The following is a 28,000-nucleotide window of genomic DNA, read 5'->3' on the forward strand; positions in this document are numbered from 1 at the left end:
GAGACAGCTGAGGAAGAAGATGGGGGACAGCTGACTGCTGTGACAACAAGGAAAAGCAAGTGCCAAAGGACCTTGGAATGGAAATAGAAGGTGAAAGGCTTGGTCTGAGAGGGAAAGGGTTTCTGGAGAGTCATGGCCCTGCTTTGTGCAGCCACGTGCTGAGCAGTGCAGCCACATGCTGGCAGGACCCTTCTGAGCTGTGGGACCCAACTCAGCAGAGGCCTGGCAAGGAGAAACAGCTTCATCTCCATGCACACCTAGGACCCCCCAAATTAGGGGCAGAGAGGGTGTGGAGGATATGTTCTGCCTCAAAAGTGCTTCCCAACGTGGTCCTGGATAAGCACTTATTAAAATATTCCATTCAGAAACTGTCAGACTCTTTATTTTGGCAGCAGGAGCCTCTTTGCCTCAGTCAGGCTCCTTAGTGACAGAGCTCACCCCTAGCTCTGGGCTCCCGCTGCCAAGCTGCTGCACAGGGAAGGCAAAGTTCCCATATTAAACATTGGTGCCTCACCTGCAGCATCAGCTCTACGTCCTTTAAAGAGCACATCTTCTGTGGGTGAAAAGCCAGCTGGGTCTCTGCTTTCCCCTCTGCCTGCACAGCGCCCGTCTGAGGGGTGATGGTAAGGACCTGCTTACGGGCTGTGGGGCCGCTCAGTTCCCATGAGAAGGTAAAGCTGAACTTGCCGTTATTGCAGATGCTGAAGATGCGCTTGACATTCTCGTTTATCTGTACCTGTGGGGAGAAGGCAGTGAGGACTAGGGGTTGAAGCACATGCAAAGTGCTGGCTGGTCCAGCAAGTGCTTCTTCCTAACATGCTCCTGCATCTTTTACATTCAGCTAACGACCTGTGTGAAAGATCAATCTCCATCCCTCTAGAGACCCATACATGAAGAAAAACATTCCCTCTTGTTCAAGCGTTATCTGCAGAGCTTCTGGTTAAGGCTCAATCTTGCAGGGCTTTGTGGGGCAAATGTTCAGGGAACCAGTGCTGCTCACCTCCTTGAAATCAATGACATTGGTCTCCTGTGCACTGAGCTCAGTGACACAGCCATCACCGTCCTCACACCTGACGGACACGTTCATGCTATAGCCGGTGGCCTTGATATTCAAGGAGAGGGGCTGGGTCTTCCTCTTGACATCACACTTGAGGTTGAAGACAGCCTCTCCTTCTAGTGCTGGTGTGAAGAAGACTCTAACAGGAAACCTGCGGAGAGGAGACCTTTTTGCTCTGTTCACTGTCTCTTAACTTTCTTGGCCTCACATTGCCTGCTCTACAGGAAAGCAGCTCTGCAATGGCTGTGGTGAGACCCCGGGCCTGGGAGAAACTAGGAACAGCACTCTGCCCTTCCAGGGCCTTCCACTATGGAGCAAGCCCTGGAGACCACTGTTTAGGCTCTGATGATCCTGTGCAATGAAATAGCAGAGGATACCACAACAAGGCAGCAAACCCTGAGCTAATGCTTACCTTACTGCCCTGCCCATGTGCTACAGGGCAGCACTGGGCTGAAGCCTCACTTCTGTCCCAAACACAAAGGAGGGCACTCGTAGAGATGCCTAATCTCTCCAATCTATATGACAGGAGTAACGTCCTCCTGTGACAGCAGTACAACGTGGGTGCCACCAAACTGCCTTGTTGTAATTTCTGTGGGTAATTTCTATGTATTTTTTGGGTACATGATCAAACACAACCAAACTACAGAGATTTAAAGAATTACCACTTCTCAAGTGTGCCCCAGTAGTACCCTCATTTTGCACCCAGTGGCAAACCAAAATTCAGCATCTTTTAAGCCACAGCAAAGCTGCCCAGAGCTAATGCGTTCTCCTTACACCCAAGGCAGGCTATGAGTGGGCACAGGGACATCCATGGTGGATGAGTTAGTGACCTGTTAGACTGCTTGAACTCGTGATCACATCTGATCGCAAGTCACAGCTGTGGTTTACAAGAAAAGATTATCTGTTTTCTGACAAGTGATCCTGCAAAACACAGCTAGTCATGTAAGCCTGTTGCCATCCCCCATGACAGGCTGCAGTGCTGCTTGTGTGCTTTGCTGCTCTTGGTAGCTTTGCACAGGCCATGTGTGGTGGGCTCTGTCACTAAAAGAACACGGGGAAGAGAGGAGACCTTGCACACTTGAGGCTAGTGGCTCTGGGGATCACGGGGTTAAAACCCCCAAACATGCTTTTGTCATCAAAAGTAGAAGATCCAAGGCCTGAATTTCTCCAGGAAGGGATCCTAGAAGACGAGAGTAGCCTGGACACAGCACTTTATGGAGAAACCTGCAGTTTCATGGTGTCCCCATTGGGAAGGAACGAAACAAGGCAGATGTATGCTATTGCTGAGAGTCACCTGGTGACTGCCAAGGGGAGAAAACCCCAAAAGCAAAATGCCAGTGCAATATTTGCCGTGCAGGATAGGAAATCTGGCCTGTGAGCCCTGTTACCTTGAAAGAGGAGTGATGGAGCCTTGCAGGGGTTCTACTTTCACAGAGGCACTGCATCCCTCTGAGAAGAGCGAGCTTTCTCTGAAAGCAAAGCTGAAGGCTTCCTTCTCACTGTTGATTAGATAGATAGTCTGGTGTACCTCATGCCCTGGGGAGAGGACAAAACAGCTGCTGAAAACCTTTTGTTCCTCTGGCCACCAGACCACTGCTGCCCACTGTGCTCCTGCCTGCCGGCTGAGCCCAGCAGGCAATTTGCAGCAAAGAGCACTACCTGCAGCATGGCACGCTCAGGATGCCAACATGGAAACATACTTCTGACCCCCCAGGCTCCCCTGCATCACTCCCAAAGCCCCTCTTGGAAACAGCCCCAAGCACATGCCATGTCCCTGACACATGCCTGCCTTCCTTGTACACTTGGGTGCCAAGAGCTGGATGATCTGCTCACAAATGCCTGTTTCCATTTCCAGCTTCCTTGTTGGAGCCTGCTGGAACAACAGGACTGCTGGGCCCCTGGAGCAGTCCACACCTGAGGGTGTAAGGTATAACCACGGTGCTCACCGATTAACAGCAACTGGAAGTTCAGGTGGGACCTGTCCAGAGTTACTAGCGGGTCAGTGGCATTGCCCACCAACAGGAACGGGACTGAAACACTCTGCTCAGGGATTGTAAAGACCCAGAATGATTCTGTGATGTCCAGGTGCCGGGGGATGAATTCAAATTTCATCTGGGGGAGAAAGAGGCAAATGAAAGAAAGTTGCTGCCCTTGGCAGGGTGAGGGGAGAGAAGTGCAGTCTATACCACCAAGAAACCCCAGGAACCAACACCTTAAGTTGCTGTGAGCTCAGAGATAGGCTGCTGTGCCACTTACAGCGCAAAAGCATGGCAGATGTGGGGTACAGGGTGAGAACAGGTTCATCTCCCGGTTCATTTACACTGCAGTCAAAGGTTTCTTCATGATATTGGCGAGCTCACAGTGAGATGGGACACTCAGTAAGCGTAGACATAGCCAGTGTTAAACTGACATACATGTGTACTGGCTCTACCTCCTTAATTTTCTGCACTCACCTCTGCTTTCTTCCCTGGCTGGATCTGACCTCTCTCAGTGAGGCAGAAGAAAGCCACCTCTTCTGGTGGGGCTTCAAGGTCTTGGCAAGTCCACTGGAAAGAATATGCAGAACTGGTTGGGTTCATAACCATGAAGGTCCTGGGCACACAAAGCAAAAAGGACTACTAAGGTGGCGTTAGGATGTTAATGACTCCGTCCTGCAGCAGACATCAGGCATTGCCAGTCCTGGAGACCATCCAAGGAGGAGTTATTTGGTATAGGGGAACAATGCTGGCAGCACAAACATTTCACCTGCTTTCTAGGGACCCTGTTTGTCTCCCAGTTGTCTATAGATTAACAGCTGCTGACAAAGAAATTAGCAAGGATATAGCCAAACTCTTGCACATTAAAAGGGTAAGATTGAATGAAAATGGTAAAATCAAGTCCAGTAAGACTCCTTGGGAAGATGGTACTCTCTGTTGTGGTCGCAGCCTTCACTGACCCTATCTGACTGGTATCTCAAAGGAGCGAGAATGTCCCAAGGATGCTCTTCAAAGGGACAAAGGTTGTACTGGCCACAAAGCACAGGCTGAGGATACGTGGTCCTCCCAGACTGACCCATACTAGCCGCGCTTCTTGAAGAAAAGGACAAGGAGAGCACAAAATTGGGCAGTTTTCAGTGAGCACCTTATTCCAGCCCCAAAATAGACTGGTGGCCAAGTGTCAGCAGATCACAGACAAGGTACAGATGTGCCTTGGGGGCTTGGAGGAGTAGCTGGAGAGGTCTCTGGTTAAGGGGGAGGAACTAGGAGACCATCAACAGGAGAAGCCGTGCCCACACCTACCTGCTGTTCCTGCTACACACTCCAATTGCCGCAAACTCAATCACTCTTGTGTGGAGATCCAACGTTGCCCCCTTTGGTCCCTGCAACTCTGGATTGCGCCTTTTTGCAGTGATATAGTCAGAGTCTTCCAGTTCAAAGTGGCAGTTTGGCATCAGGCTTCTCCCCTTCACAACCACCTCCGGGCCCTTCTGATTTGGCTTCAGGTTAGGAATACTAGGAAGAAAGGGAGTGGTATTAGCCAGACTAATGTTTCCAGACAGCCAGCTGCTTGTCTGTCTCCTTGTACAGCACACAGTGTTGCATACTGTCTCTGTGCAAGCATTGAGCAGCAAATCAAACAGAATTGCCCTCCCTGCCACGGAGGCAACAGAGCTGAAATAGCAGAAATACGAACAGTTATGTGTCTAGAGACCAATGCAGCACACAGGTTTCTACATAGATAAGGAGGCCGTGCTTCTCTCATAAGGAAGCATAGGTAGGGACTGGCTGACCCCTTGACAGCTCCTCTAGATCTCTCATTCCAGATTTTGCAGCCCTCCAGGAGCTTAATGTTTCATACGCTGTCTTTTCCTAGTGTCTCCATACCTGCTTCTATCAAGGCCAGATGATCATCTTTCTTCGCTCCTGTATGTTGGTTGTTTCTGCTGCCTCTCTGGGGCTGGCTGTCCCCAGGTCCACACTCCCACCCATCCCAATCAGAGGCAATACCATGACTATCCATCAGTAGCACGAGTTGAAAAGTGCCTGGAATTTTCCTACCTGCAGAGCATACAGCTCTCAAAGTCCCCCACGTACACTGGAGAGAACTTCATCTGGAAGAGCTGCTCCTTGCCAGCAGGGATGGAACCGCTGCAGGGCTCGACAGAGAACAGCGGGCTGGCACTGACTGCATTCAGAGACGAGCTCAGGGAGGAAGAGACCTGCTCCAAAGTGTGGCCCAGCTGGCTCGAACAACGGCTGGCCTGGAGCTTCACAGAGGCACCAGAAGTGGAAGAGAGGAAATCTCCTGTGGTAAGGAAGAAATAATAGCAGGACATCCTTCAAGGAGAAAGCCCTTTGTTCCTAGCAACTCTGCCTGCTACTGCAGACGGACAAAAGGGAGCTGCGATACACTGGAAGCATCTCTAGCCAAGTACTTTCAGCAGGAGAACTCCCAATGAAGAACAGGGAGAGCAGCCCGTTTGCTTTTTGCTTCTGCACTACTGCTTGCTAAATCATAATCCCAGAAAGTCCTGGGGACAGCTGTGAAAGTGAGAACAGACATGAAGAAGAACAGGGTGGGGGGCAGCAAATACAGTGAAAAGGCCCAGTAGAGACCCAGAGAACTGCCTGAATCAAAACACACCACTGAACATCACGCTGTAAAAATACTCAGATGATAGACAGGAAGGCTATATCTATGTTAGCAAATTAAATGGACTCAGGACTGAACCCATCTGCTTCACTCCATGCTGTTAAACTCTCTCCATCTCTAGGACTGAGAAGCTAGATGCAAACTTTTCCTGCAGAATGGTTTCTGGCCAGCGTTCATTCCTAAACCATGCCCAGAAACTAACAGTAGAGATGTCTGTTACAGCATCTGGAAAAATTTCTGGGTGCTGTTTCACATCCCAGTACAGCCAGCCTCAGCACTTAGCATTAAGGACAGTGTTAAGTCCTGCTCCCCTGTGGCCTGCAGAACTGAATTTTGCTTGTTGTCTGTGGTAGAGAGAAGGCTTTGGGGAACAGCACTGCTCTGTCCTTCACACCCTTTCCTTCCTTCCTCTTTGTCAGGCTTTCATAACCAACAACCAGACAGCTAATGGCACAGCCCAGAAGACCTGCTTCAGCACAAGTGTACCCTGTGCCAGGGAAGAGCCAACACCAGGACCCACAGGGGAGGGAGAGAAGCACATTCAGAGCATCAAGGACTTGGGTTGAGGTCTCCCATCTTGATCATCAGACAAATTGCCTATGCTAGGAAACACAAGGTTTGACAGCTCTCTTCACTCCATTTCCTGATAAGACCTCTTGGACACGTGGCTCTGTTTCCCTGCAGAACCATGCTGCTCCCAAGGAGAGCACGCAGACACAACCACATTACTGCAGGTTAATGAGTCACAGCCCTGCTGTTGAGCTCTGATAGCTGCTGTGAGCAGGGTCTCCACCTGCAGCAAACACTCCAGTGCCCAAGTCAGGAGGGTTAGTTTTAGACAGTGACTTTGAATTTGCCCTGGACTGGGGAATTGCACACAGACAGTGACTGCAGGTCAGGTAACTCCTTGTTACACCGTCAATTTTCCCAGTGTATTGGTTTTGTGTGGCAAGGTTTTGGTAGCGGGGGGGGGGCGGGTTACAGGGGTGGATTCTGTAAGAAGCTGCTGGAAGCTTCCCCCGTGTTCGAGAGAGCCCATACCAGCCGGCTCTGAGACGGACCCGCTGCCGGCCAAGGCCGAGCCAATCAGTGATAGTGGTAACGCCTCTGTGATAACATTTTTAAGAAGGAAAAAAGTTGGGACAGTGAGAAACAGCCGCCGGAGAGAGGAGTGAGAACATGTAAGAGAAACAACCCTGCGGACACCAAGGTCAGTGAAGAAGGAGGGGGAGGAGATGCTCCAGGCGCCGGAGCGGAGATTCCCCTGCAGCCCATGATGAAGACCATGGTGAGGCAGGCTGTCCCCCTGCAGTCCATGGAGATCCACGGTGGAGCAGATCTCCACCTGCAGCCCGTGGAGGACCCCACACCGGAGCAGGTGGGTTCCCGAAGGAGGCTGTGACCCTGTGGGAAGCCCACACTGGAGCAGGCTTCTGGCAGGACCTGCGGATCTGTGGAGAGAGGAGCCCACGGAGCAGGTTTGCTAGCAGGACTTGTGACCCCGTGGGGGACCCACGCTGGAGCAGTGTGCTCCTGAAGGACTGCATGCCGTGGAAAGGACCCATGCTGGAGCAGTTCGTGAAGAACTGCAGCCCGTGGGAAGGACCCACATTGGAGAAGTTCACGGAGGACTGTCTCCCGTGGGTGGGACCCCACACTGGAGGAGCAGGGGAAGAGTGTGATGAGCCCTCCCCCTGAGGAGGATGAAGCGGCAGAAAATAACGTGTGATGACCGTAAACCCCATCCCCGTCCCCCTTGTGCCACTGGGGGGGGTTTCGTAGACAAATCCAGGAGTGAAGTTGTGCCCAGGAAGAAGGGAGGCGTGGAGGGAAGGTGTTCTGAGATTTGGTTTTATTTCTCGTTACCTTACTCTGGTTGATTTGTAATAAATTGAGTTAATTTTCCCCAAACTGAGTCTGTTTTGCCCATGACAGTAATTGCTGAATGATCTCTCCTGCCCTTATCTCGACCCACAAGCTCTTTGTTATATTTTTCTCTCCCCTGTCCAGCTGAGGAGGGGGAGTGATAGAACAGCTTTGGTGGGCACCTGGCATCCAGCCAGGGTCAACCCATCACACCCACTCTCAGACACTTCTCAAAGAGGTGCCCTGATGTCCCTCTTCCCAGTCCTGACCCACTACGTGGCTCTCTGCTGAGCCAGGCTCAGCTTCCATGCAGAGCCCAAGTGTCAGAGCAAGCATAGGATGGTCTGAAAAGCAGAGAGGGGGCAAGGAGAAAGTCTCCATCTGCATCTGGGAAGATGCTGATGAAAGTGGATGACTCGATAGGGATGAAAATGCAATTCATGTTTTGGGGTGAAGTGGCATGGTCTTCTCCCCAAGACCTCAGCTGCCAACTGAAACACCCTGGGCATGCCCAGTTGCCACACAGAGCCGGTGCCTTACCATCCAGACTGGGTGGGAGCAGCTCCCCAGTAAGGATCACAGCCCTTTCCTCCTCCACAGCTGCCATCCAGGTGTATTCCAGGGCCACATTCCCTGTATTGGACAGCTGGAAACTGAAAAACAAGAAGGAGGAATAAAAAGAAAACATCCAATAAATACAAAGCAAGTAAAAAAGTAACACTGTACAGTGGGCTCCTGGTACCCCTTTCTTTCCGCTGAGTAGCATCTTCTTCCCCAGGCAACTCTGCCACATCTAGACTGCTGCCCTGGGCTGCCCCAAGGCCAAGTATTTCAAAGTTTGGAAGTTAAAGAGGAAAGGACAGACATGGTGCCCAGGAGACTTAATCCAAGGGTCTTATTCTGGTCTTTATGTCTTGGTTTGACATTATTTTGACTGCAAACTTGTCCTCAAGCAGATGAGGACAGGCAACATGCAATGAAAGCAAAACCACAGCTGTTCTCAGCAGAAAGGCACAGCAGAATTGAACCTCTCCTGGCACGTCTTGGCAGAATGGCAGCCACCATCTCCTGCTTGGCTTTGTGTGCTGATATATGGGCCCCAGCACCCAGCCAGGACTTGGAAAGGATGAAACAATAAATGATTTGTTTAAAGGGATGAACAGCAGGTGAGACTGAATGTAAAGCCCTAGAAGGGACTCAAGTCCACGTGTGAGAGAACTCCAAGGCCCTGGGATGTGGCAGATTATGAGTGGAAGCTGAAACCTCAGACTCAGCAGGCAGCAGCACCCCCCTTCAATTAGTGATTAGTCAGTGATTAGCCTGTTAGAAATCAGAAGAGGTTTATTCAGTGGCTGAGCAATAAACATGTCAGTGTAACCTTTGTTGGCACGGGACCATGAGTAGAAGGAAAAGCAGAGGCCACCACAGAGCACAGTGCGGCTCTGGGGAAGCAGACACGGGGTCAGCCCTGGGCAAAGGCAGCTCCCACTTACAGGTGCCTGCCTGGCCTCCAGCACTCACGTGAACATCCTTGTCTGGAAGAGCAAGGTCTCCTTGAACTGAATCATGTCCGTATCCAGCCTGAACTCAGCGTAGTCAACGACAGCACTGAGGCAAAGCTCCACTTCGCGGCTGCTCTTCTCCAAGACAGTGTGAGCTGGTTCAGGGTCTGTCTCAATCACCTCCAAACAGGAAAGGGAAGAATTGCTGAGCAGAGCCCAGAAAGCCAGGCTGAGCAGGGAGCCTTTTGGCCTCCAAAATCAGCCTTGTTATAGGGGCTAGGAAGAACCATTCCCATTTATTTCCCTGAAAAGATGACAAAATTCGACCCTTCTGCTACAGTATTTGTTTCTACCTACTGATCAAATCAATCATCACCTCAACTGTGAATACACCCATGGGGACTATAACTGTGTATCCATCCTTGTGTTTCAACCCTGTAGAGCGTCTGACCTTTTTCCTGGCCACCTATAAATCCAGGAGGCCTCTAAATTAGGATTAAGCTCCCCTGCTGGAGCTCTGTGGATGGAGAAACCCAAGAATGAACAAACCTAGAAAGCACCTTTTCCTTCTTGTCTCAGGAGAAAGTGCTTTCCAGATGTCTCGTGTGGGGCAACAGCCACACTGGTGGGGGTTGGGGACAGGCATTTTGGCATAGGAATGAACTCACTAGGAAAGTCTCTGACTGCTGATGCTCTGATGGGGAAGAAGTTTGGTCTACAGGTCTTACAATGGTTCAGAAACTAGGGAATAACCATCACCCAAGATAAGTGTGTTTGGCAACGATGATAGTAAAAGCAAGAGTTTCTGGAGGTGATACTTCTCTGGACTCCTACGTGACTGCCATACAGTACCTGGGCTGCTCCATAATGAGATATCCCACACGATATAGAAACCACAACCAAAATCTCTGATATCAGTGTAGACAGAGCTCAGAGCTCACCCACAATGTGCTGGTGGGCTAGCCGGCACACGTAGAAGAGCACTAGTGTTGCTCTCCACTTCAAAACAAGAGACAGAGCACAGTGGATTTAACTGCTTGTTGGTGAAAAGGCACTGAAGCAGATAACGAGATTTTAATACCATAAAATATGTTATCATAAAACATGACCTCCCATTCAAGACAGGCTGCAACACTTCCGCTTTTGGCAGAGACCGATCATTTGCATGTGGCTAAACGCCTCTTGTCAAAAGACTCCCCCATCTTGTGTGAGCGTATCAGGTCACTGCACACCCACTTCCCTAAAAATGCACTGCTGCTTGCCCTCACAGATGGATTAAATGTCAGGAGAAAGGAGGAGCTGCTTAGCCAACAGAGATGGCAGTCTGCTGTCGTCGGCAGCTCTTTTTGTGGAAGCTCAGTCAGCTTTTGCTGTTGTGCTTCTTACCTTCTTCTTGACAGGCCACGTGGCTGCCGGGCCCCTCGTGGCATCCACCCACTTGACGGTGCGCAGGCGGTCGTCCCAGTCGGTAACCTGCTCTGGCGGCAGCTGGAAGGCGATCCTAGCCACCTTACACTTCACAGGGTGCATTTTGAAGGCAACCACGACATCTGATTTCAAGGTCACTGTGATGTCCTTAGCACAGCCAGCATGGAGATGTCCCACCTATGGAGAACCAGAGAGCCGAGACCAAACTGGAATCACCAGCAAGGGCAGGACTGACAGCAAAGGGATAGATGTGGTGAGCAGCTGTCCTAGGAATCTGCATCTTACTGTGTACTCGTCTGAGGTTTGATAGAGAAAAGTACAAACAAAAGATGCCATCTCCCATTACACAGAGCCTTTTCTGTGGGGCTGACAGCCCTGCCCCAGCAAAGCCAGGGCTTGCATCTCCTACGTGGCACTGAAACGGGCTCTCACCAGTGCGTGGTGACTCCCTGCTAGCTCCCAGGAACCTGCCAGGCAAGGCTTGAGCAGTGGGGAAAGGCAGAACCATCCAAGCTCACCTGGGGGGAGAAGTGAAATGGAGTGCCTGCCAGCCACTCAAACCGCATCGCCTCCACCCTGCTGCGATTGGTGATCGTGAAGGTCACAGTGTAGGGTGTCCCAACATGACAGTCCCCAAACTGGATGTGATCCACTCTGGCAGCTGTTAAGAATGAGAGCAAGAGATCTCAGCGTGCAGTAAGGTCCATCCGCCACCCTCACATGCACAGACACATATATGTCCAACTCTTCCTTGCTGCAAGCCTTCCTCCCTCTGCGAGATGCAGTTCCCCACCCCACCACTTTCAGGGAAACACCCTGACACGTCCCTATACATGTGGCTGTGTTGGTGCAGAGAGACAGGCAGTACAGCACATGCTGTCTCTGCACACATGGCTGGCATGCTTACAGACCACCAGGTCCGGTGGGCGGTAGCTCAGGCCTGGTTATATAGAGGACACCAATTATCATACATGGTCTTAATCACTCTCCTCTCTTACCCTCAATTACGTCCTCCTCCATATAGCCCTCAGTGTTCTCCTTGCTGTCTGCCACTAGTCCATGGATGTTTTCTAGTGTGAAGTCATCCTCGTAGCCTTCACCCACCAGCTGAATGTTGGTCTCTTCATATGGGTTGTCCACCACTGACAAGTGGATCTTCCCTTCCAGACGTTGGGCCAGGGTGGGTTTGAAAAGCACATCAAACTCTGCTAATTCCCCATGATGCAGGACCAGGGAAGCAGTGTGAGGCTTCCTCTCTGCACAGCAATGGAAATCAGATGAGTTATACGGCCGTACAGAGAAAATATTTCCATGGGGTGTAAGAGGAATAAGAGGTTGAAACCCAGTTGCCTCTAAGCACAGGTTCTCCCACCAATGGTTCCAGGCCTTCCTCCCATGTTCACAAGACTATGACACCACGATGCATATCACTGCTTAAGGATCTTAAACTCAGGTTAACGCCCAGCTCTCACTCACACTGCATCCAGCCAGCTCCTGCCATATGTAAAGCTGAGTCAAAGAGCGGTTTTAGCTTTTGTTGGCTGGCTGTGGGCTCAAGGGCTGCCTCCGTTCAGGCTGGTAACTTTCCACATGCAGCAAAGACCTCAGACGGTCCACTAAAATGGTGACAGTCCCCCACAACTCAACCCACCACGTCCAAAAGAACAGAAAAACTTCATACAACTTGCTAGGAGGAAACCCTGCAAAGAGTCCATGTGCAGAACTAGGGATACAGAGCACCTCAGGAAAGAAACTATGTCTAACATCTGGCTGCTGCTTGGCCAAGCCAAGAGCAGGGCACATTTTCCCTGTGTGGATGACCATACTTCGTGGTTAATGAATGTACCTTCTCCAGGAGAGTCCTCCTCCATGCCCGCAGCTTGGTAGATGCAGTGTGTGGTGGGCCTGGCTTTCAAGAAGAAAACTCCCCCTTCATCCAACAGGTCTATCATCAACTGAGAAAAGAGAATACAGAACATGACCACACTGGTGTAGGTACAGGATGGCAGGTGGATTGACACCATACCGCTGCTGGTCCGGCGTGGGGAACCCAGCATGCTTCCCTGCTTCAAACGCAGCTCTTAGCACAAGGTTGAAGTGAAATCAGACAGAAAAAAAAGCGTTCGAAGACATTGGGGTATAATTAAAATATAACCAAACAGGACAGAAAGTACTAAAGGTAGTTGCAGTTTAATTACCTTCTGCTCACTGAGTTTAATTAAAATGTAGTAAAATGTGATCAAATACAATCTAACATAACTAGGACATCAAACATGCCCACATGAGAACCAAAACATGAGAAGAGAGACAGGGGGAAAAATACCCCACTGACTTTCTTGTTTTGCTTTTAACTGAAAAGTATAGGCTGGTCAAAAAAAATCACATCTCCAAGAGGAACACCCTTCCTGGAAAGTAGAAGTCAGTCATTTGCTTAAAAAGAATTTTTGAGACTAGCGAAGACAGCAGCAGTGGTTGCAAAGGAGACTGAGAGAAACGTGAAGGGCTGATGGAACTTTCCGAGAGGGATCTGGCTGAGAAATGAGACTCTTCCCACTGGTTTGCCAAAGCATCTTCCAGAAAGTCAGAGGAGTTGTTCTCCTGCAATGGAGTAGCTCTGAGCATGAGAAAAGGGTTTCATTTGGTGTTCAATTGCATGCATAGAGTAGTGGTGCATCTCTACCATGTTTTCTGGCACCTTTCCTCCATGGCACAAGGACTTGTTTCCAGACCAGAGCATTCCCCGAGCAGGTCCTCACCTGGACAGTTATGACACCAGCGTTATGAAGGACCAGAGGGAGTTTTTCTGAATCACCCAGCAACAGCTTCTTGAAGAGCAGCAGAGGGTTCCCTCTCTTATTGTGAAGGACTGGGCGCAGGACTGTCACCCGTGGCAGATTCCCATCTCCACTGATATCAAAGGTCAGGCTTTGTGCTTTAATTGCTGCAGGGCTGCAGGAGAGGCAGAGGAGAAATCATTATGGCTGGCACTAACCCATTCCCCACTTGGGAAGCACTGAAATGAGTGCCACCCGCTGCATTTTCCCTGGCTGGTGCTCCTGTACCCCGTGAGACAGCTCCCCTTCATCCCTCTCCTCCCAGTCCAATTAGGGCCATTCACAAGAGGAATCTGCTCTGAAGAGCCAGAGCCTTCCAGGATAACAGTTAAAAATGATTTCATTTAATTGAATCATGCAGTACAGCAGGTAAATGATGAGGCAACAGATGAGACATGGCAAATTCACTGGCTGAGGCGATAGGAAACATATGCAAAAAGCACAAGCACAGCATGAAAATAGTATAAAAGCAAGAAGGGAGAAGTAAATAAGTAACACCATCGGTAAAGATTATTTCAAGGACACTTAAACAGGAATTGCTTATTAGGGCAGAAAGGTGACTTATCTTGTCCCAATTCAGGACAAAGAGGGGGGGAAGAGCAGGTTAGAGCTCCAGACACAGGTCCCACGACAGAGAAACTGGGCTCCTCTTTTGTAAAGCATACAATCGTTCCTTTAACGTAAAATATCTTAACATACTGCAGGTAATCACATAGGATCATCTCATTTTAACGTAAACGAGAAGGAAATAATGCATGCTGCCTTTCTGGCACAGAAACTGCTTCATCTAATCCTTTGTTCTTGGAAAGCCCCAGCTCAGCTGTTGCACATCTCCATTTTTTTCTGATTCAATAACTTCCAGTTGGCTACCTAGTGTTGCACCATCCTCATAGTCACTCATATAGGCTAAACTATGACCCTTATTTTTTTGCTCTGCTATGTCTAGTAGTTACTGCCTCCTATATTATCTAATGTGAAGTACTCTACCTAAGGCTACCAAAAGCATTAGGGTTACCAAGAGGTCTGTGTCCTCCCAGAAGAGAGGCAGCTATCAGAAAGGTCCCCCCCCGCCCCACCAAGATTTCACAGTGTGAGTTACCTTGCCTGGACATCAAGGGAAGCCTCAAAAGTGCACTGGTAGTTCTGCATCGTTTGCGGAGTGAAGGTCACTGTAACAAAGGCGTGGGAGCGGCTGGGCACGCACATTCGAACAGGATCCACCTCGAAAATGTCGCTAATGCGGCTGTTAAGCTTGGGGGAACACACAGAGTGGTGTTAGGAGGAAACACCCTTCAACATGATGCAGTCTTATTCATATATGCATCATGGGGAATAGTCCCAGACAGCATGTCTTCCTTTCTGCTTCCCTGGACGGGCTCCTTCCACATCAGGGGGTAAGATGACCTCGCACAGAGAGCTGCCATAAAGCCCAGGAGTACAAAAGCTTGCTTTGAGCACTAGGCAGCCATGCCAGCATACATGGGAGGTGGGGACTACATTGAAAATTCTGCAGATAACCTAGAATTGGAGTTTAAAGAGAAGGAAGAGACCAGGGAGCCTGAGAAAATGGTCTGCTTTGAGCCCTGGCACCTCAGTCCAGTAAAAGCCAAGCTGCCCCCTCCCTGCTGAGCGTGCTTCCAAGAGATGTTCAGAAGGGTTCAGGTCTTCCACCAAAGACCCAGAGGAGTGAGCCAAAACCTTGCTTGAGAGACACACTGAATTAAATCCAACTGTCACCCTGGCATTGCTGTTCTCCCCTGTAGTTTGACCTGCACTGAGCTGGACTAGTTTGGGCAAGAGGAAGCAGTGAATCTGGAGAACAAGGCAGGCTATCACACAGCCTTTAAAGAGCAACAGTCATTTTGGTCTCTTGTTCTTACCTTACCAGGGATGGGTTTGATGGAAAGGACCACGTCACAGGGGACTTTGGCCACATTGCGGATCTTGAAGCGAGCTGTGGCCCGGTGCCCAACCAGAACATTGGTGAAGATAAACTTATTCTCATCTGTGATGAACACGCCCTTGTCTTGCACTGTCTGTAGGATCTGGCAGAGGTTGCTGTTGCTGCAGATTCGATGCTCTTCAAAGATGGACTCTACGTCATCAACCACAAATGCTGCGAGCAGACCAGAGAAAGGGCTGAGGTAGGAGAAGCCTTCCTGCTGAATTTATCTGGACCCTGTTGGCCTCTCAGAAGGCTTGATAAGCCCTTTCTGCCCAGGTCACTGCAAAACCCAACCTTGGGTGGGGGAGTTGGCCGTGAGGATGGAGCTCAGTCACCCTCACTCTTAAAGGGTATTGCTTTCCTTTTATCCTTCCATGCATCCCTCCCAGCCTCTCCCCACTGGCAGACTTGAAAAGGACTGGAACCTCTGAGGATCTTAAGATGGGTGCCACTCTATCCAAGGAGTAAGTTTAGGTGCTGCTCAGAAGCAGGTCTGGCCATGGGAACCTGTGGACAGGGCGTACCTGGGAGGCAGGACTCAGCAAACAGGGTATAGGGGATGCCAAGAGGATTGTCCTTGGGGTCTCTGTCACTGATATCGATGGACAGGTGCTCCTTGCATGTCCCTAGTAGCTCTGCGTAGCAATCCACTATGATCATCTGCTGGCCCCCAGGAGGGATGGAGCCAAAGCCAGGGTACACCGTGAACATGCCTACAGTGAAGCGAGCCTGCAGAAAGAGTCCCAGGAGAGACTGATGTCTAACAGCCTTACCTTGAGCACCCCCAGCAAGGAGTATGCCACTCCTTGGCCTCCACCCAGGCCCAAGCCACTAGTCCCAGGGCTGGGACAGATGACCCCATGGCCCAAAGGCAGCCCCAGGATGAGATGAAGAAGCTAGGAGGTGCTGTAGGCCTGTCCTGAGTGGCACAGAGAAAGGAGTTTGGGTGTAAAGGGTGAAGGTGATAGCTGGCATCCTTCAACCTCCAGGGCTAAAACAGGAGATCAGGAATAACTGTGAGAAACAATGGGAGAGGAGAGAGGGGACTGAGAAGAAGAAAAAGCAAGGTCATCTGATATCTATGGACTAGGAGTTCAAACAGGGATATTCTGCATAGACCTATTTTGGCTAGCACCTACCAAACACAGGACCTGCTCCCCTCTCTTGACCCCACAACTCCAGGTCTGAGCCAGAGCATGGGACTGTCAGTGGGACTGAGCAGCTCCTGCCCCTGCTTGTGGCTGGGAGATGATGGGCCTCTATCATGCAGACCATTTCCCATCCCGTGGTGATGAGCCCCCAGCCTGGGCACAGCAGCATCCTCCCACACCACCTGCAGGGGCATGTACTGGGGAGCAGGAGCCACCCACCTGCATGAAGGGGTTTGTGTCCTTTTGCAGCGAGTGCTTGCTTTGCTTGACCGAGGGAGTCATTTTGCTTAAGTTTTCACTCTCGTGGGACCCCGCAGATTTCATTTGATGTGCACTGAGAGGAGAAAGCAAAAACACCCATCACGCTGAGCTCCCCCTTGCCTTTCTCTGAGGCCAGAGCTGGCCTTCCTCCCCATGGAGGAAAGTCCTCCTGCTCCCAGAGGGCTGCCTGCACCACCTATTGCTGTAGCTTACAGATAGATCAGCTATATTACCAGCTTTGCCCTACACGTGGGGACACTGAGGCATTCTTCTGCTCCCTGTTCACAAGCCAGTGACACAGAAGGACAGTAACCCCGGTGTCCTGGCTGTCTGTCACACACCAGCCATGCTGTGGTGCCTCCTCAGGCAGGAAGGGTGGTGCAGGTCTCCTCTCACCTTTTGTAGATGAGGAATTTAAAGTCAAGGATGCCTTTGTTCTCCAGTGTGAAGGTGCGAGTCTTCCTGGTGCCATTCATCATGGGACCAAAGTTGATGAGCGAGGCAGGATAAATGCTGTACTTGCTGAATACAGCTTTCGCTGACACCCTCACTGGGATGATGGCGATGGTCTCGCCTCCTTCACAGATGCTGGGCTCAATCACCTGCAACCAGAGGAAGGGTTGGTAAACACAGCAGAGGCCAGTCTATCTCTGTCCCCTGACCCCGCCCAAAGTCCCCATCAGCTCACTGTCCCTGTTTAAATGCCTTCTCCAGAGCCAGATTTTCAGCTCCGCTTTGGAAGCACCACAAATGGTTTCTGAAAGACCTTGTTGTATATGTATGAGAGAGGATTCCCCAGCTAAAGCCTTTCTTCCAGAAGACATGTCCTGCTTACGCTCCCAAGACATGGTGTGCTAACACCACCCAGCCCAGGCAGCTCACCTGGCAGCGCAGGATGGGTTTGTCCTCAATATTCATTTCCATCTTGGGGTGGAAGAGCAGCTGGACCTGCATAGGGCGCTCAGAGACAGTCAGCATGCCCTTCTGCGGCTGGATAGTGAAGTGGGATGCCAAGTCGGGTATGTTGGCATCTGTGGTTTCCAGCTTGAAACTGGGGAGAAAGGGAAGGAACAAAGACCTCTGCAGTTAAAAGTACAGGTGCCACCAGTACAGCTGGGATTTTGCGTAGGACCATAAAAAAATATAAAAGGGAAAGAGTCCATCTCTGCTTGGGGAATCCCAGATCTTGACACAGAGTGCAGACAATCGTGAGTGTTGCAGGTTAACCTCAACACTGAATTGTTTCATTCCCTCCTTTAAAGAGTCTCAAAGAGAAATGAGCTGACCCTCAAAGGAAGGCGATGAATCTCAGCAGTGAGTGGCTTAAATTTCAGCGTCTCTCCTTCTGGTTCCTGCTGAGCTGTGAAGAACTGCTGGTGTGTGGCTGGGTTCTCTATTAAAGTATTTTTTATTAGAGAGCCCAGGTTTTCTATTTACCCAGATCATGAGGTAGCCAGCACGGGAACAGATTCTAGCCGTGGACAGAAGGAGAACGCAGGCCTGGGCAGATGCTGGCACCATGCATTCACAGACCAGGCAGCTGGACCCACCTGTATGCAATCTCATACTTCCCTTTGTTCTTCAGAGTCAGCACTTGCTTTGCATCATCCAGGACCTTAAGGATTCCAAAATCCACGCTGCCATCTGTACCTGCAGAAAACCCACAGAACGAGGTAAGAAATGGTCAACATTTGTGAGCCGTTACAGACTACACCAAGCGACAAGATACATATTTGGAGTTTTCAGGCGGCACAAAACCCTTCTCGGCAAGTTTCCGTTCTTGGAAGTTTTCTCTAGTTACTTTGCTGCCCCTTCTCTTCTTACTCTGAAAATATCTGCAGGGTTTAGCAGCTAAGGAGCTCGGTTTCCGTCTCCTTGCTTGAAAGCACAGATCCAACAACTTCATGTGCCATGCTGAGCCTTCAAGAGTTGCCAACTGCTTGTTCACACCACTGTTGTTTCAAAGCCCCCAAATCAACCTGCATGTGAAGTTGCACACATCAAAGTTCAGAGGCGAGAGACTTGAGGCTGCCTGTGTCCTGACAGTGCTTTACTCCATGCAGCTTGCAGGATACGTGCTTTACGTATCCGTGCCATACTTGCACGCTGTCCCATCCTGTCCCAAGTGCTTTGGTTGCCCACCTGCCAAGGCAATGCAATGCACCCAGACCGCTTTGTTCTGGGGGCATCCACTGACCTTTAGAAATGCTGATGCTCAGAGCAACGTCATAGGCCTCTGCAAGGATTTGGATATTTTCAATCTGAACAATCCCCAGGATGTTTTCTGCATCTGAAACCTGAGGCAGCAAGAAACAAACACTGCTTAGACCATTCTCCTAAATTCTTTTGGTAGACAACATATGAGTCCTTATATCTGGCAGCTGCTTCCACCATGGTCTCCCCTGCTTGACAAGCATTTGTGGACTCCCAAGCTTTCTTAACTTGTTCATTTCACAGGCTGAGCCAGCAGGAGTCTGCTACAGTAAGAAGCCCTGTCAGCCCAACTCTGCACTCCTACAGCTGCTGCTAAAGCACCCTGGGAGGCACAGCAATATAAAAACAACCAGAAGAAAATGTGAGGTGTCCCAGAGCAGGCGGCACTGACAAGCAACCCTCTCCTCTTCAATCACCCAGCATCCTCACTGAAACGCCGTCCCTAATCATGGGGAACAAAACGCCAGGGCAAGAGTTTGTTGCTCTACGCTAAGAGCCACAGACAAACTCCAGGGCGGGTGCAGGGAGCACGCTGTGGTCTGGACAAGCAAACAGCAGCATTCAACCCTGCACAGCAGCAAAGTGGTTGTAGCATGGGCTCAGGATGTAGCGCCTGGTTGTCTGTGGTGATGTGGATGCTCAGGGATGCACCATGTGGTCTGGCGAAGCCAGTTTGAGGCAGCAGAAGTTGAGGTCATTGCACCCTTGTGTCCATCAGGTGCATCTCTTCCTGACTCCACAGCATACTTGCCCCATGAAGTTCAGCTACAAGAGCCCCCTAGTAGTCACTTAATTTCCAAAACATTATCCTTCAGTGAGAGTCGCTTGCTGCTAAGGGCCTGGCCCCCGGCAATGCAGGTATAAAGGAATCTCATAAAGGCTCATCCTTTTGCCCTCTTCGCAGGGCACCCTTCAAGCACAGTCTCCATCCCTAAGAGCACAGGGCTGATCACTCTGCCCTGCTCTACCAGGGAGGGCAGTCCCCCTCACCTCCAGTCGGATTGTCTTCTTAATGCTGAGAGCCTTTGTGGCCTTGAAATGTAGATACACGCCAAACTCTGTGCGGGGACCAACGATGCCCTCATCTTGCGACACGGAGAAGTCCTCGCCGAGGTTTTCCAGCCCACTGAGCCGCCAAGCCACGGGCAGTAGGGTGCAGTTTCGCAGGACCAGGGTCTTGCTGTCCCTCCTGCAGAGACAGGAAGACACTCAGCACTGGCTGCTTGACTGTCATGCTGGCCTTGCAATTGAACGCAACTTGGAGCAGCCCTATCTGTGCATATGAAGCCACATTTAAATGCTTCCTCTTTGTCACAAGTCTCAGAGGTGAGGTCCTGGGGGAGACCTGGATGCTAAAAGCGTATGCAGCAGAAGAGAGATAAGGAGGAGCAACTGGACTGCTCTCTGAACCAGCAGACAAGATACAAATGCATCAGGATGCCCGTTGCATGGCATTGCTGGGGGGCTACAGAGCTTGTGGCTGCCATGGTGCAGCCAAGCCAGCGAAAAATGGTGAGCAAGAGACTGGGAACTGCTTGGTGAAGGAGATGTTAGCCCAGCCTGCAATCTGAGTGGCTACACAGCCAGCAAGAGAAGCTGAAGGGGAGCTCACTGACAGCTCTCGTCCCCAGCAGAGCGGCTGGGGTATGACTGACCTGTGCAGAAGCAGCTTGTCGAAATGCACCTGCTTGGGGCTGACCCCCAGCTCCACCTGCACCCCCTGGCAACACAGGCGGAAGACCACTGGCTCCGGGTTCTCCTTAATGCAGCAGATGAGGTTGTCTTCCATGAGGCCAGCTGAAGTGGGGTATGCCCAAATGCTCAGCTCCTAGCCCCATTCCCACAGAAAGAGATACAGAAGAGCATTCAGTGCGGAGCAGGAACAGATCCTGGGAACTTCTGCCAGTGCCTGCCCTGCCAGCCCGTCTCCTACCTTTTTCTCGTGGGGTTTCAGCCTCATGCTGGGAGGGTCTAAAAGGAACGTGTCTGCTTTGAGATCGCGCTCAAAGAAGAAACGCACCTCTGTTTCCAAGGGGGTGACGTTGAGGATGGTTATCTTCTCGCAGTTGCTGGGATAGTGCAGCGCCTTGTACCTGCCAACAAAAGGAGAAAAGGCTGCAGAGGAGACAGTTGCCTTTATCATGCATCGAGGAAAACACCGTGTTCCGGCAGCGGGAGGCTGCACTGGAAGACCATGGTCTAACAAGCAGGCTAAGAAAAAGGATCACTTTCAGGGGTACATCACATGGTATGTGCATTCATCCTTGCGTTACTTTGATGTCCGCCCCTATACTCGGTGCCTCCATCCCAGAAGCGTGATGATGCACAGGCCATTTAAAAAGCATTTTACAAAATATACATTCAAAGCCTCCTGGAAAAATAAGAGTACGGCAGGCACATGGGTTCTTCCCCCTTCTTTGTTATACCCTTCCCTGTAGAGTATAAAGAAATGCTTTTGAAAAGAGGTTTTAAAAATAGTTTAGCTTATCTCTTTCAAAGAAGTCATCACGCTGCCTTGTATTTCATGGGTTAGCTCAAAGTCTGAGGGAAGGAAATAGGAAGGATTAATTCCCAAGAGGAATGCTAAATTAAACAAATGTCCCTTCTCTCACGTGTGGAACAGAATTTGGAGTTAATGCGCTTAAAAAAGCAAAGAGAAACCCAAGACGGTTCATCAGCCTGGCTAAAGATCCTCTTTTGTTTTTTAAACTGTTTTGATTTAATTTCCTTCAGTTGTCAAAATACCACTAGCTCTCCAGAGCTCCCATGAAGACAAGAACTCCATTTCTAATATTAGAAAAAGAAAGAGCAACGTTAAAAATAGAAATTTGCCAGCAGCTAAAATGACAACTTTTTTAGTGAGGCTTTATCCAGCAGTGAGGATCAGGAAAATGTAATTCCCATTTTCATTCCTCTGCAGGTTCCACCCCCCCCCCACATATCGGCATGTCAATTCATAAAGTCCTACTAACATTACAGATTAATGAATGGTTTACAAAACCACCAGCAGAATAATTGCTCGTTCAGTCTACCCATAGAGCAAAAAGCACTTTAAAAAAGCACCATAAAGTTCATTTCATAGGTGGTGAAGCTGAGATGTGGAGGGGGGACACAAGTTGCCCCAAGTCACCTTCAGGCTGGAAGCAGCACGTGGCTCTGGCCACCGAGGCACCCACCAGGTAGGAAGATCAGCTCCCCAGCTCTTCCAAGACTCACATGCCTGTTATCTGCTCAAGTTCACACATCCATGGTCCTTCAACCCCGTGTATCTCCCAGGTCTCTGCCTGGGCCTGCTCTGAGTTGTGCCACTGGGACAGCATGTGAAAGCCCTGAAGATATCATCCCAACATCTCACACCACGCAGGCAGCGCATCAGGATGCTCTCTCGGGGTGTGGAGCACATACCATTCTCTTGACTTCCCACACAGCAGCGGTCCAAAGTGGAATACACCCGTGTTCATGACATACTGCTTGAAGATGATGTCATCATCTGCCTTGCTCCTCCTCCAGTGAGGAAACACCAGCCTGGGCAAAGAAAATGGGGAATGAGGAGCTGTGAGATGCTCTAAATAGAAAACCTAGTCAGAAAACCATAACCCTTATTGGTAGCTGAGGTACCACTACTGGTTCCCAGCTCCAAGCATGGGAAGGTGCTGAGCTGATCAGGCAGCACGCTCTGCCCAAGGCAGAAGGTCACTGGGGTACAAGGGGCAGCCCTGGCTCTGAGTTCAGAAGGAAGCACTGTGGGAAGCTCCCACGGGCCAGCCTTACCGTGGGTCCTGGCTGATGGTGGGATACAGGCAGGTGCCCCTGCAGTGCAGCTGGTACAGTCGGTTTGTCCCCAGGATCTCAAAATGCAGTGTCTGATCAAACTGGCCCAGCACCGTGGAGCTGAAGTGGACCTTCAGTTCCACCTCACCATGGGCAGGCACTATCCACCGGCAGCTGCTCAGCCTGGCAATTAATGAAGAGGCTTCAGACATTGCTAACGAGCAAATGAGACAAGGAGGAGGATCGTGGACTTGCAATCCCATGGAGGCATTGGCAGAGGGTCCCTGTGGAGCTGGGGACAATGGACCTTCTTTGGCAAGATAGCTGTGAAGTAGAGGGATCGCCTCCTCCCTCACTGCTCACCTGACCAATCTCTCCGGGGATGGGACCGTGTCCATGTCGCTTTGGTGCGCCTCGGGGGAACGTGTGGGTGCTCCTGTACCCGGTCCCTGGAGACCTCTCCTGCCCCGGCCAGAGCTCCGCTTCTCCCTCACAGCCTCCCGGCTGCCCACAGCTTTCTCCTTCCTCGACCGGCTCCTGCTTGGGGTGATCTGCTCCTCTGGTGTCTTCACACCAAGGGGAAGAGAGAAAAGGGAGAGAGAGGTGAGACCTGCCCTCCAGACCAGTCATATCCATCCTGGAAAGAAAGCTGTGTGTTTGTTAACAAACAGGAAAGAGAATAAATAACCAACCACATCTGCCCATGGACTTGGTCTTCTTATTGGACTTTGTTTTGTCTACAACATCTCTCCTTGCCCAGGACCCCTCCCCACACAGGACCCTCTCCTCAAGGGAAGTGAAGGGGTTTAGGTGATTTTTTTTTTTTTCTTTCTCACCTTACAGAACTGCCCTATGTCTCAAGCAGAACTGTCTCTTTTGGACAGACAGAAGGGATGCCCACAGACATGGGGCCCCATCATGCCTTCACTGCCCTTCCACAGCGACCCTTTTCCATTCCATCTGCCCTCCATGCCCCCATCCAGCCTGGCCCCTGCCCTGGCACCTTCACTGTGGGCACAACAGGGGCATCCATGAGACTTTCAGTATCCTTCTTTTCTTCTTCTGCGGTGGCACTTTCTGGCACAACAAAGATGAAGTGCTTGAGGGCTTCTCCTGCTGCAGGGGCCATCCGCTTCTCTGGGTAATGGATCACAGAGTAGAAAGCAGTAGGGGGAATGGGAGGCCCTGATGGACCCAGTCCCAGCTCATCCAGGATCTAAAGCATAAAAGAAAACTCTGTTTATATTCCCATCGCCTTCATCCTCACAATTCCTTAAAGGCACTGAGCTTTGGGCAATGTTTTTTTTATTTATATGGAGTACAGTGCTTTTCTATGCCCAGTGGGGTGGGCAGGCTCCAGAGCAGTGCCAGGACCTACAAGTGGAATCTAGAGAGAAATCTCTCCTCTGAGCAACTCAGCTGAAGGAAACAATGACCACAAGCTGCTCTGCCCTGGGACCATTGTTAATGATTTCCAGACTGGGAAGCTCTCTGAACAGACAGGATGCTTGAACAGAGAGCACTCCCTCTTTCCACCTCTCTGAGGGACAGTGAGAACCTCCCCAGCCACATGGCTGCTGTGGAGCCATCATGGAACATCATCAGTGGCCTGGACAAGGCTCGGTGCTGTTGTCATCTGGTGGGACACAGTACACCAGGGCCCAGACCATGGCAGGCTCAGCATCTGAGCCTTGCAGGGTTTTTACCTGCTCTGCTGCTGGCAGCTTGCCACTCTCCAGGATCTTCCTAGTCACATCTTCTGAGCTCAGCACCTGGATGTCCAAGCAGGGCACCCCAACATCCTGACCTCTGGCTGATCCTTCTGCTCCTTCCCCTTCCAGCCAAGATAACCTGGAGTCCTCAAGAGCCTTCAGTTTTTCCAGGCGCTCCTTCTCCAGGCGCTCCTTCCCTCTGTCTTTCCGGCTCCTGCGGCTAGATAAATGCTGGCACTGGTCTTCTGCTTGGTGCCGCACCTCCTCTTGGTTCAGAGGGGACAGCAGGATACCCTGAACCCTGTCCCAGGATGACAAAATCTGCGTGATATCCTTCTGCGATGCCTCGTAGATCTTAAACCTCAGGGCCAAGTTCTTCTCGCTGTCACTCTGGGCCTCGTTTTTGGTTTCCCCCTGTTCTGGATCTGAGGGTTGCACAACCACTGCCGAGCAGGCATCCGCCAGGGGAACTATGCTCTGCTTTTTCTTATCTTCCTTGTCACCTGCAACAGAGTCTGGGTGCTGCTCCCTTACAGATCCCTTCTTGTCTGCCCCCTCGGTGACATCTGACTGATTGGTGGTGGATGCTTTGGTGTTGCTGCTGGATGTGTTCATGTTCTGGGCAGGAGGAGCAGGAAAAAGCAGTGAGCATTTCAAAGCACTGACTCAAATGCTGTAGGACAGTGATGACCTTTACAATAGCACCCCAAGCCTCGTCCGAGACCCGTGCTAGGTGCTCTACAAATCCCAATTCAGAACATAGCTGGTACCCAGCTTAGCTCCACTGAAACCACACTCTCCAGTATCAGACTGATGAGGAGTCCTGCAAACCAGCTGAGAAACAGAACAGCTTCCCCAGGCCAAGCAGGGAACTGAAGACACATCCTTACTCCTGTGCAGTCCTCTAGGCTTGTTTCTGGTGTGCTGAGCATCCCTGTGACTGGCTGACACTTTGGGAAGTCTGGCTGTCAATGAATACCTAAGGCTTGGTGGTATCTCCTGCCAGACATGTAGGAAAAGATACCATATCCCAGATAGATCATGGCTCAGCAGTGTAAGTCACATGCAGAGTCGGGAAAAATGCTGGACTAAACTATCTAGGGCTTCACAGTGAATGTATGGAGTTACATGAAGCAATGATTCAAAGACAGCATGATCCTAGAAGAGGAGCTCTACCAACAAACCCATGGGAAAACACCCCCAGTGAAGCAGCAGCATGATCAAACACCGGCTGTTGTTTCCCAGCACAGCCCCATGTGTTATTCATGACCAGGTTGCCCAGCACTGCGTGTGGCTGCCGGCTTCTTGGGGAATGGTACAGCTCAGCGGGAAGGTCCCCAGGGCTTTTACTCATCTCTATAAACACAACCACCCACCTGCCTGACTCCAGGCTGGCTTTTCTTCCCCAAAGCATTATCTTTGTCTTTTCCAGGCTCTCTCTTCCCCCGCTTAGACTTCTTCTTCAGCTCTTCTTCCTCCTTCAAGCGTTCTAGCTCCCGCTGGTGCTTTTCCTCAAGCTCTCGAGCCAGCTGCTCCATCTCCCTTCAGCAAGTCAGACAGAAAACATCCCTGAGAGTTACCACCAGAAATCTGCTTGCTGCAATCCCAGCTGGTCCTGCATTTCAGTCATTGACCCTGAGGCCAGGCAGAACCATTAGACCATCTCCATGGGCTTCCCTGAGCCTGGAGAGGCTGGGAACATCCAAAGTGAGGAAGGGTGGGAGGAGACCTCCAGAGCCAGCCAAAGCTAAGCCTTGCTGTCATAAGGTCTCAGTTGTGCAAATTCCCCAGTAAGGTCTATCTGGACACCTCCAGCACAGTGCTGAAGACCGATGCACCATCACTCCGCACTGCTGCCTGGAGCCCTCTCTTGATTTCCCAGTGTAAACCAGCTCACAAATCACTAACAACTACTTATCCCTGCACCAGTACTTGGCTTTTCCAGCCATTCTCCCTGGGCATAGCCCACTCCTTAGTGAGAACAATCATATCAATCAGAAAGCAAAGGCTGCAGTAACTCCCCTCCTGCAAAACAGGCTCTGAACAACCAGGCTTCCTGCTGGAACCCAGCTGTGACCATGGGAAACTTGTGCTGCCTGTCCTGGAAATCATAATTTGAAGTAGCCCTAGTGATCTCCTCCCAGGTAAGCAAACTTCAGCTGGGGCTGAAAGAATTGCTGAAACACATGCTCACTTTAAGCAAGTCCCTCCCTCAGTTTCAGGCAGGGATTAATACAGGCTTACACTTGTCCTACGCATCCTCCTGAACAAGGCTACTTTGCTGGATCAGAGCTTCTCCCAGGCTCACCTGCTGCTGCAGCTGAAAGTGAGCTTAAGAAACACCAGCTTTTATGGCTGGTGTCACTCAGTAAGGGAAAACCTGAGAGATCAGCATGGCAAGGACTTTACCTACAGCAGGACTGGGATCCAAACCAAGCCAGCACAGCTATGCCTCACACCAACCCATACCACAGCCCCTCTGGTTTGGTGAAGGAAGGGGATGAATAAGATAAGAATCAACATAATTAACTTAGAAACACTTAAAAGTGCAGCGGCAAGGCAAGCACAAAGCCCAGCTCCCTGCAGCCAGCATCTAAGCTGGAGGGCTCACTGCTAAAACGGAGACAAGGTGTTCTCATCTCACTGGAGGAAGGTCCTTTCTCTGTTGGGAACCAGGGAGGTAGAACTGGCCATCCTTGTGCCGCTTGTAATAGACACTTTTGGCCTTTGCTTTGTAACCCTTCTGAGCATAATCAAGGTCTCTGGAGCAGGGAAACTATACTGGGGAGTTATCCACAGAAGGCTACAGACCTCTTCTTCCTTTCACGCTGGACTTCTCGTATATTGTTATTAAACTGAGTTTTCTGCTCCTCAGTGAGTGCATCATACTCGTCCTCATCCATCTCCCAGAGACGTGCTTTTTCCCTCCTGGCAGCTTCTTCCTGCTCCCGTGCTTCAGCACAGACCAGAGGAGAAACCAGTAGTAACTGCAAACAGAGCTTGCTATTCTGGGTGAGCTGTGAGGATTCACAGCTCTGTCCCGACCCAGCCCATCATCCTGCCAGGAGATACTGGGCAGCTCATATCCCTGCTCCAAAATTCAGATCATCCCCCAAACTATCGCTGGTCAGCGAGTTCCCATGCTTTGCCTGGCTCACATGCACCAGCATCGTGGACAGCTGGCCAGTGGTTAGTTATTGAGCCACAGCAGCTTGCCCTTATGCCCAAGCTTTAATGTTAGAGACTCAGGTAAGTCTTACAGCCTCAGCTCTGCTGTATTTTAAGCAACTGTGAGCTGAGTGCCGGCTACACCGAGGCAGAAGGTGGAAGGATTAATAAAAACATTTCTTACAAACTCTGCTGGTAACCCAGATACACACACATAAAGTTGAAGGCTTGAGAGAGAAGATTTGAGAGGTATGGAGATGAAGAGTCTCACCTTCCTGTTCTTTTGTGGCTGTCTCCCTGGCTTTCAAAGAAGCATAATCCTGGAACAGGTTCACAAAATAGATATAAGGCCGATTTCTGACAGCTTTGAGCAGGCAGAGGAGAGCAGACGCCGTGTTGCGTGCAAAGAGCGTCTCCAGGCCATCAAACACCACTCCCTGGTAGCAGTCACTCAACTGC

At 50.6% G+C, this 28,000-nt stretch overlaps 1 protein-coding gene across 1 annotated transcript in view; it reads right to left on the reverse strand.

Annotated features, from left to right (window-relative positions):
- LOC142036199 (hydrocephalus-inducing protein homolog) overlaps positions 1 to 28,000 on the reverse strand; it is a 43,905-nt gene that overhangs the window by 8,131 nt on the left and 7,774 nt on the right. Inside the window, exons 12-44 of the mRNA XM_075039320.1 lie at positions 27,813 to 27,996; positions 27,185 to 27,326; positions 25,750 to 25,915; positions 24,368 to 24,991; positions 23,665 to 23,877; positions 23,025 to 23,227; positions 22,662 to 22,844; positions 22,296 to 22,415; positions 20,824 to 20,983; positions 20,546 to 20,718; positions 19,881 to 20,079; positions 18,874 to 18,973; positions 18,227 to 18,326; positions 17,559 to 17,727; positions 17,073 to 17,278; positions 16,635 to 16,749; positions 15,789 to 15,993; positions 15,200 to 15,435; positions 14,419 to 14,570; positions 13,242 to 13,434; positions 12,332 to 12,440; positions 11,484 to 11,741; positions 11,004 to 11,146; positions 10,444 to 10,662; positions 9,077 to 9,237; positions 8,096 to 8,208; positions 5,095 to 5,341; positions 4,336 to 4,548; positions 3,511 to 3,649; positions 3,004 to 3,169; positions 2,446 to 2,593; positions 1,001 to 1,208; positions 515 to 736 (exon numbers count right to left, since the gene is read on the reverse strand). Of these exons, the coding sequence (XP_074895421.1) occupies positions 515 to 736; positions 1,001 to 1,208; positions 2,446 to 2,593; positions 3,004 to 3,169; positions 3,511 to 3,649; positions 4,336 to 4,548; positions 5,095 to 5,341; positions 8,096 to 8,208; positions 9,077 to 9,237; positions 10,444 to 10,662; positions 11,004 to 11,146; positions 11,484 to 11,741; positions 12,332 to 12,440; positions 13,242 to 13,434; positions 14,419 to 14,570; positions 15,200 to 15,435; positions 15,789 to 15,993; positions 16,635 to 16,749; positions 17,073 to 17,278; positions 17,559 to 17,727; positions 18,227 to 18,326; positions 18,874 to 18,973; positions 19,881 to 20,079; positions 20,546 to 20,718; positions 20,824 to 20,983; positions 22,296 to 22,415; positions 22,662 to 22,844; positions 23,025 to 23,227; positions 23,665 to 23,877; positions 24,368 to 24,991; positions 25,750 to 25,915; positions 27,185 to 27,326; positions 27,813 to 27,996 (6,189 nt within the window). The remainder of the gene's footprint in view (positions 1 to 514; positions 737 to 1,000; positions 1,209 to 2,445; positions 2,594 to 3,003; positions 3,170 to 3,510; positions 3,650 to 4,335; positions 4,549 to 5,094; positions 5,342 to 8,095; positions 8,209 to 9,076; positions 9,238 to 10,443; positions 10,663 to 11,003; positions 11,147 to 11,483; positions 11,742 to 12,331; positions 12,441 to 13,241; positions 13,435 to 14,418; positions 14,571 to 15,199; positions 15,436 to 15,788; positions 15,994 to 16,634; positions 16,750 to 17,072; positions 17,279 to 17,558; positions 17,728 to 18,226; positions 18,327 to 18,873; positions 18,974 to 19,880; positions 20,080 to 20,545; positions 20,719 to 20,823; positions 20,984 to 22,295; positions 22,416 to 22,661; positions 22,845 to 23,024; positions 23,228 to 23,664; positions 23,878 to 24,367; positions 24,992 to 25,749; positions 25,916 to 27,184; positions 27,327 to 27,812; positions 27,997 to 28,000) is intronic.

This window comes from Buteo buteo, chromosome 11 (assembly GCF_964188355.1).
Source record: "Buteo buteo chromosome 11, bButBut1.hap1.1, whole genome shotgun sequence".
NCBI lineage: Eukaryota > Metazoa > Chordata > Aves > Accipitriformes > Accipitridae > Buteo > Buteo buteo.